Source organism: Fragaria vesca, linkage group LG5 (genome assembly GCF_000184155.1).
Source record: "Fragaria vesca subsp. vesca linkage group LG5, FraVesHawaii_1.0, whole genome shotgun sequence".
Taxonomy (NCBI): Eukaryota; Viridiplantae; Streptophyta; class Magnoliopsida; order Rosales; family Rosaceae; genus Fragaria; species Fragaria vesca.
Window position 1 is genome coordinate 26,109,783 of NC_020495.1, and position 8,990 is coordinate 26,118,772.

Genomic DNA, 8,990 nt, shown 5'->3' on the forward strand with positions numbered 1-8,990 from the left:
AAAACAAATCTGACGGACCGAATTCTGTCAGGTTCATCATCTCCATTTGTTTTTCGATTTTGAGGGCCTTAACGATCACCAAATTAGCTGAAATTTTGCAGAGATGATCTAGATATGTCTAGAAGTAAATTTGAGGAAATTCGATCGGGAAGTGGTGCAAAAATGGAAATTCGGATCAAAAACTTTGGTGCGGACGTCCGCAGCCGAGAAGGGTAATATATATATATATATATATATATATTTGGATTTACATATATATTTAGAAAGATCACTAAAAACTGAGAATAGGCCCAGCTAATAGTAATAGCATATAGATCACTGTGATATTTCGCAAAATTTTACCATTCAGTTGGAATTGGTACACATGCAGATATGCTTTTGGATGTAAGAACTTATAAGAATTTACACCCATTAGCTAGCTAGTTAGTTTTATTCTTAGGAAATTATGGGCTTATGGTACTTTACAAGATAAACTCCTCAAGTCCTCAGGAATATTTCTCAGCAATATTCTGTAGGGGGGAGAAGAGCTCCACTGGTCTACAGAACATGACCATGTGATCAGAACCACTGATCACTCTGACTTCATCTGGTGGATTATTCTTGATCATGAAATTTTGCACGTCCAACACTATTGCACGGTCTTGATCCGCCACGATGAATATTCTGGGAACCAATCCATATTTCTCCTCTGTGAGTTTCATAAGATCGTAGTCGTATAGAGGGGAAAATCTCACCAACGAAATTCCTAGTGATAAATCCTGCATGTCAATAATAATACATTATCATGCAACCAAATGAGAGATAACTGTTGCATCCAATATTGAAGCACTCTATACACGAGGCTAAGGAATTAGCAAATTACCTCTGGTGGGGATAGCTGGTAGAAGCTTTCCAAGACCTTAGGCCCAAAGCGAAAGGAGGTTGCAGAATCTTTGGTCCCGTTGTCATATCTAAATTCAGAATCCATATAATCCAATCGTTTGTTTATCTGTACACTTCCAACAATTAGTTAACTTTTTATCTATCTATAATTCTATATCCCAACTTGGGTTTGGGGGTGAAATTTATTAACAATATTTACAAGTTTAGTGATTGTAATAGTTCTCATTTTTGTTTTTGCTTGTACCATATTTAACATGCATCTTACTGATCACACATTTTAACAGATAATAATGAAATAAAAAATTATAGTACACTAAACACTAATGGTGGCAGAAGAAGAGAAATAAATTATGTAGATGTAGGGTATCTGAGACCCAACATAGATCATAGCAGTCGAAGTGAGACCAAAGTTTGCAATAGCAGAAGAAGAGAACTAACTTAAGGCGGAGAGATGCATACACTATCACTAATAAGAAGGATTCTCAAAAATCATAATCATCTTAAGATGAGTTATCACTAGCTAAGAAATGAACTAATAAGAAGGGTTGGATGTGCGAGTATGAGCTCGTTACCTCTGTAAAAATGGTGGAGTAATTGAGAGTAGGACCTGACATAAAGGCAGAGACATACACGGCTGCCGCAATTTTCTCAGGGAACTTCTCCATGAAAACCGCTATTGTAGCTCCGGCCATGCTGTGAGACACCAGAATAACCCTTTCTTTTGGCGGCAGTGACACCATGATCTTTGTCAACGGTTCAACGAAGTCGGAGAACGAAGGGAGTTGCTGAACCTGGATCGGATTGATTCCTGATGCTCCCAAGTCCAGAGCCGTTACATTATGACCGGAAGATTTCAGTAACGCCGCCACCTTGTACCAAGACCACGCTCCGTGACCGGCTCCGTGAATCAACACGAAGTGCTTCTTCCCAACGGGGATCTGGCAGGAAGAAGAAGAAGCTGCACAAATCTTTGATGATTCCGTTATACATGACTGAGTTGCGCTAATGGTACTGCAAGTTGCTACCAAGCTAAGAAATATAAGAAAATACACAACTTCATTCACAGGTCTTATGCGCTCCATTTTCTCTTTGCTCTCTTTTAGTTTTAGCTTGGATTTTATAGCTGATGTACAGTCATGTAGTATCGTACAGTACTTGGCCTCAGTCTGATTTTGGCATGTAAAAAACACCATATATAGGTTTATTGTCGGCAATATTTTCAAAAAATTTGGTTCAACATGATAATTTTGGTTCAAAACATTTGGTACAGCACAGTAGTACGTAGGCCTAGCTACTCAATTTTTAATTCACAGTAGTTAGGCCTAATTAATTTTTAATTTTTCTATAGCGTAGCAAATTAGGGGTATTTGACTATTTTCTCTTTTCTCTCCTATTCGGGAAATCTCAGCTATCATCATCATCATCATCGTCATGTATTAAAATATTGTATTATGTGTACGGGCTATCATGAACAGAGGACACTGCATGTATTGTCAATGCCCCCAAAATAATTTGCCACCAGAAGATATCATATTTAAACGTTTATGTAGTAGCATTTTTATTAGAAATGAGGAAGCAAGTTAGTAATACAAGACTAATCTTCCGCTACAGACGTCACGAATTTAAAAACTCTTCAAACCTGTTGGTTACAAACTGGTCAGAGTTAGGATCTTTAGACATGAGGGTTTCATACGAGACAACTTGACCAACTTTAACACACTAGCTGATTCATTTATGTACTAGTTTATCTTATATACCATTTCAGATTAAATCTTAAATTGTAATTAAGAAAAGCGAAATTCATACTTTCTAATAATATGCACTGGTCACATATTTTTTTATTTCAGACTCTTATAAAAAGATAACATTTAATACTAATTGTGAAATAAGAGTGCGAATTCCACTTCTGAAATATAAGATTTTATTATCATAATCGATTATCATAATTCACGACAATGTAATTTAGACACTGATATATGATAGGTACCTTTACTCTTCCGTTTAATGAGCACGTTTAAACTTCGAATTCTCATGGTGCAAAATAATATAAAAAACTTTGATAGTTGAAAAACAAGAACATCTTGAAGTAACATCTTGAAAAGTCTCTTGTTTTTTACCCAGCAAATAAAACTGCATTATTGCTTCTTTTGCGCAATAGTTAAGCTCATCAGCACTATCTCGTTTGTCCATGCACCATTGGAATAATGGATCATCCTCCTTATAGATAGTCCTTTTTGATGTACCATGCACTACTGCAGACGATGGCAGAAGTAATACTCCATCAGATTTAGTAATACAGTCGCACGTCGTAGTTCTGCTTCTTCTATATGGAAACCACGCAGGCAAACGTTAGATTCTGGATTTCTGGTTCGGATTTAATGGCACAGTCTGGCCATGCATGGCCGTCGTGTCGTTGGTTCAAGTAAGTAGTCTTAAATTCGATGAAGGATGATCGAACAGTCCCCATGACATAGAGTAATGTAGACTGACAGACACACTGGTAAGCATTTGCTCCAGTAAGCAGTAACGTACTAATAGAGTTGTTAACTCATATACAAAACATTGATCCTAAGATTGAAGGATAATTAAGGATGAGATGTTTTCTTGCACTAAAAGTACTTCTCCTTATTAGGGTTGCTGGAAATGGCCGGAGTTGAAGCTTCTTCTTTTGTTTCAGTTTTCTGTTTAATTTCGTGTGGAAGTGCATGTTACCTCCAGTTGCCTTCGTCGCCTATGCGTGCACGCCTTGGGAGCCCTTGCGGGCGCCACACGTACGTGAATTGTGAGTCGTGTTTGAGAAGTTTCAATATATAACAAGTCAGATCAAAAATCAAACAATCATGACATGGATTTGGCAAAGTCTTGAATGCATAATTAAAAGAAAAGTAATTAAGCGTTTTGGTGCGTAGTCACATATATTAATTAGTCATAATAGATTCATTATAATTGCTTAACAATCAGGGGTGGATACATGTAGTAGGCTGTCTGGGCTGCAGCCTAGACATAATTCTCTATATGAATTAAATGAATACCCAGTAGTAATCAAAGATGCTTTGGCGCAATTGGCATTCTCCCCAACTTTACTTCAGTATGGGTCAGAGGTTCGACTCCTTCTGATGCTTTTACACAAGCAGATTTGATGATTTCACCTAGTTTTCCAATATTTTCTCCTTCCTTTATTCATTTTTGACCCTACAAACCACACACTTATGAAACCTATATTTCTTTGACTTTGCATGTTCTTTTCCCTTCTCATTTTCTTCACTTTCCTACTTTGGTTAAATTATTATTTTTCCTATTGTTTTGGCAATAATCTATTTTTCTATTAGCATTTTGTTGTAATTTTTTTAAATTGCTTTCTCATATACTCCTACACTTCCATTAATGTTTCTTTAAATGAAATTTCATTTGGTTCCAAACCTCATGAAAAAAATTGTATCAAGAAATTCTAAATTTTTTTTTACACTTCTAATCAGCCTAGACACGTATTGGATCCTGGATCCGCCACTATTAACAATAATACCAATATCATTCAATGAAAAAAAAAATTTTAAAAAAACCTTACAAGTTAGATAAGAACAGTGCAGCTTGTGGTTCCTTTATTTATTACACGTAGCCTTCTAGCGGCTATAAGAGAAATGCAAGCTGGCTAGTACAGAAGTCATAGCGGAAATCTTCTGAATGAGTTTATTTTCGCTAATCGTACATCTCAGCAATCTTCTGGAGATGGGAGAACAGCTCTACTGGTCTTGAGACCATAACCATGTGATCTGAACCATTGATCACTTTCACTTCATTTGGCGGATTTTTAGTAATCATCAACCTTACTACTTGCTCGGTAAAAGCACGGTCTTGGTCACTTACTATGAATACTCTACGAACCAATCCGTATTTCAGCTTTGTGAGTTTCAATTCTTCATTGAAGAGTGGGGAAGGTCTCACCAATGAGAACGCTAATGTTAAGTCCTGCCCGTTACAAAGTATTAGTCAATCAAGTGAAAGTAGAACCAAATTATTCAGAAGATTAAAGTATTAAACGACTAGTCTAGTACTGGTATACCTCTGGAGGCGAGAGCTGGTAGAACGAAGAGGACATGAATTTAGGCCCAAACACCAACGAGGTTGGAGGGTTGTTTTGCCCGTCATCATATATAAACTGAGAATCCATAAAACTCACACCACTGGATATCTGTATATTGTTCATTCTAATGAAATTAGGTAGTAAAAGAAGATACTGCAAAATTAAAATTACGTTATATATTAGATTCATGCTAGCGTAGGACTCGTTACCGCTGCAAATATAGCGGAGTAAGTGAGATTAGGGCCAGGCATGGCAGCGGTGGCGAATACAGCAACTGAGATTCTCTGAGGGAACATCTCCATGGCAAGAGATATGATGGCACCACCCATGCTGTGGCCAACTAGGATAACTCTATGCAGTGGTGGTAGAGACGCCATGAATTCGATCAACGGCTCAGCATAATCGGAGAACGAATGGACTTGTTGTACCTGCGTCGGGTTTATTCCGGATGCCGCCATGTCTAGAGCTGTAACATTGTGACCGGCGGATCGCCATGTCTAGAGCTGTAACATTGTGACCGGCGGATTTCAGTAGAGTTGCCACCTTGTACCAACACCATGCTCCGTGACCAGCCCCGTGAACAAGCACAAAATGCTTCTTCCCGAATGGGAGGTTCTGGCTTTCTACGTTGTTGGTACTAGCTGTTGCCAAGCAAAGAAATACAAGAAATGGCACAAAATGCTTCTTCACCCTCATATTTTTAATCTCCATTTTTGCTTCCCCTGCATTTGGTCTCATGTATGTCTTAGCTTTATAGAACTCGAGAGAAATCGTTTACGTTATATAGTCTATAGTTAAGAATGAATTATTGTTCTAACGATTTCGTGCATGTGTATAATATATTTGTCCAGTTGCACTGTATCTTCACATTGTTCTCCATATATACATCACATACATACACCTCATTATAATGTAAACCACTTATTTGACGAGTTCCACTTCTGTACGTTACTACGTTTACGTTTGGACTACTACGGTTCCTAGCAATGGCAACACTAGTATTGCCACGAAAAGAATATATTGTAGTCATGGGATGATACCCACACTAATTGAACACAAAAGTCTACACATCTCCCACATGCAAACAATTAAATGTGGCTGAGAATTTTTTATATATTTATTTATGTCTAACCATATTGTTATTGGGCCCACTTTTGATATAGATTGTGTTTTTAATATATTTGCAAGTAGGTAATTGATAGGAAAATAAGATTAATTAAACAAATATTAACCTTTTTTTGTTTACTCATTTTTTTTAGAGAAATTTTATTCACACATATCAAAATACTATATACACATATCCTACTTAATACACCATTTATCAATTTTTTTTCATTTTAACAATTTACTAGAAACCAGTGGCGTAGCTAGAAACCAATGGCATAGCTAGAAACCAATGGCATAGCTAGAAACCACAAGTAGAAGAGTCAAGAGTTTATACAATAATGTCACACAAAATAAAAATATAATTTTTATTGAATAATATAAAAATTTATAAATCATTACAATACTTCGAAAATAAAAACTAAACAAAATAACAAATCTCCCTAAAGCAATTATAATTGTCCTCGACGATTGCTCATATTTTGAAATTTTTTCATGATGGTTTCATTATCAACGCCATCAAATATATCTTTTTCGATATATGTAATCATGTTGTCATTCATCAACGTGTCTTCCATTCGGTTTCGCAAATCACTTTTGATAACCTTTGTCATATTTATTTCTTTTTAGAGGAGCTTTAGATGGTGTCGACTGTTGCTGCTTTTCTCTTTCGATCCTTTTCAAATAAAGCTAAAGCATCCATAATTGCATTTTTTTAATTATGAAGGTTGTCGACGACAAGAAAAAATTTACTAAAAGATAACAAAAAGAAATATGTAAAGAAACGATTAAAACTGTTTATATAGAGGTGCACGAGAAATCAATCACAATCATTGATTGATTAGGAAAAACATATTAATTAAAAAGACAAAAAAAAAAAAGAAGAAGACTAGGGATATGTTTTAATTGTAATATTAAAGGGAGAAGCAATCAATCATTTATTAGGATTAGAAACCTATATTAAAAAAATAAAGAGAACCACATGTAATTAAACCTATATTGATTAGGAGTTTTGTTTGCAGACAAACATGAGTTGAACACTCCTCTGTCCAAATTGATTGCTGTAATTAATATTTTATATGTCAAAACTTTTCTCTAATTGGTTAGAAGAATCAAAAATAGTGCCAACGTCCCATTTCAACTGACAAAATTATATAACAATATGACCTAGTCAAATATATGTGAGGGACGTCAGCTGAACCCCCTGGTCCCCCCTTCCCTACTCCCCTGCTAGAAACACAACCCTAAATTTACTAAATTATCCCTTTTTAATACACATGTTTTATGTTTTCTCCAGTTAATCCTACAATGTTCAAAATGTTGTTGTTTCATGAAGGCAAATTGCAGTTTATATAAATTATGATTCCATCGATCACCCAGTCTGCTAAGAAAATAAGAACCATAGTATTTTTATCTTCAGTCTTTATCATTGCAAATTCAAAAGTAAAGAATTACTTCAAATTTGATAATGATACTTAGAGTTCCTCTAAATTCTTCAACGTCTTAGGTCGCCAAAACGGATCTTCTTCCCTGTTTTCTTAACATTAGGTCCAGATTCAATGTTTTGACAGTCTTCAAGAGTTGTGACTTTAGATTGAGCCATCAAAGAAGACCTCTGCTTATTATCAATCGAAATAGAAAGTCTGTAAATGGTGAAGAACCATAAGAGTTTTAGAAATTTATATAATTTACATATGTGGTAGATCTGAAAAAGAAAAGAAAAAATTTCAAATTTTGGTTCGTACTGCATGAAACAAAAATATATTTTTGGTAATTTAATATACCCATAAAACCAATATTAAAATATATAAATAAAATTTCTCTTTTCTTTGTTTCATAGCACCAATGATCTTATCCTCTCAACTCTCTCTCTCTCTCTCAAAAGTCTCCCCTATCTTCGACCAAAAAAAAAGTCTTTTCTCTCTCTCTCTTTCTCTCTCTACCTTGATATTCATGTTTTTCTATTATGATATCTGATGCAATTGTGTTTTTCTTTGCAGAAAGGGATTGAAGAGATTAGATCTTAAGTTAAGGAGATCTGGAGGCTGCCTCAATCACTCTGTGCCTCAATCACTCTGTGATTGAAAGAACCTACAGCTTGTTCATCTTGCTTCAACCCACCATGGATAAGATTGAGCAACAACACAATCATGTACTATTTGTATCTATTAATCTTAATTTCAATTTTTGTTATGGCTTTGTTTGATGAAGACTAATTGATTGAATTTTCTATGGATTTATGCATGTCATCTCTATTCCTAGATCCCCAATACCACAGCTAGACTTTTCCACTGACTGCCGTTGCCTGAAATTATTTATGATCTATGAGCTCGTGCCAAATCTGAGCCTCCTAGAGGCTTTACTGGACTGGAAAGAAGATCGTGACCTGCCGGTAATTAATAGCGGTGTGAAGCCCAACAATTTGTGGGACTCGGATTTCAACACAAAGTTTGAGGATTTTAGGCTGGCAGAGATTGGAAACAGAGGGTGAGTTGGATCGGGGATATCAAGTGGTGGTGGAAGAAGATGATGAGGGAGAGATTGAGAAAGAAGAGTCTTTTGGCAGATGTGGGCATTTGGGAAGAGGAGAGCCGGAGTATGAGTGTGGTGACTAGTGAGTGGTGGAATGTAAAGGCCGGTCGCCGGATTATTGTACTGTTCCGATTTCAGATTATGAAATCCGATCGTTGGCTGGACTGGACAGTGGATACTTGACCATCAATAAAATCTATTAAAATATTAATTATCACCCATAATCAAGGTCTAAAAAATCGATAATATCGGTGAAATATCGTCGATATTTTCGTTTTTTAATGATCGCGATATATCTTTCGCTTCCCCCTTCATTCTCGTCGAAAAATGCCGAAATATCGCGATATTTCGGAAATTTCACAGAAATCTTCANATCACGTGGCTTTTCTTT

General features: G+C 36.0%; 2 protein-coding genes and 1 non-coding gene across 4 annotated transcripts; 1 reads left to right on the top strand and 2 right to left on the bottom strand.

Moving 5' to 3' along the window:
* Positions 1 to 261: 261 nt before the first annotated feature.
* On the bottom strand, positions 262 to 2,039 carry LOC101306141 (salicylic acid-binding protein 2-like). Its single transcript, XM_004300505.1, has 3 exons — positions 1,455 to 2,039; positions 863 to 988; positions 262 to 758 (listed from the first exon to the last, which is right to left on the bottom strand). Exons 1-3 carry the CDS (start codon positions 1,962 to 1,964, stop codon positions 486 to 488), a joined length of 909 nt encoding a protein of 302 aa, XP_004300553.1. The 5' UTR covers positions 1,965 to 2,039; the 3' UTR covers positions 262 to 485.
* Positions 2,040 to 4,452: 2,413 nt separating this feature from the next.
* On the bottom strand, positions 4,453 to 5,815 carry LOC101306434 (polyneuridine-aldehyde esterase-like). 2 transcript variants are annotated; one of them, XM_004300506.1, is made up of 4 exons: positions 5,459 to 5,815; positions 5,173 to 5,421; positions 4,943 to 5,071; positions 4,453 to 4,848 (listed from the first exon to the last, which is right to left on the bottom strand). In XM_004300506.1, exons 1-4 carry the CDS (start codon positions 5,699 to 5,701, stop codon positions 4,579 to 4,581), a joined length of 891 nt encoding a protein of 296 aa, XP_004300554.1. In that variant the 5' UTR covers positions 5,702 to 5,815; the 3' UTR covers positions 4,453 to 4,578. The 2 variants fall into 2 exon arrangements, with proteins under 2 accessions (XP_004300554.1, XP_004300555.1); XM_004300507.1 differs by having other exon boundaries at positions 5,173 to 5,436; positions 5,474 to 5,681.
* A 2,090-nt stretch (positions 5,816 to 7,905) lies between these two features.
* On the top strand, positions 7,906 to 8,805 carry LOC101307213. Its single transcript, XR_184760.1, has 2 exons — positions 7,906 to 8,219; positions 8,330 to 8,805. It is a non-coding gene; the product is annotated as an uncharacterized LOC101307213 (transcript).
* The last annotated feature ends 185 nt before the right edge of the window (positions 8,806 to 8,990 follow it).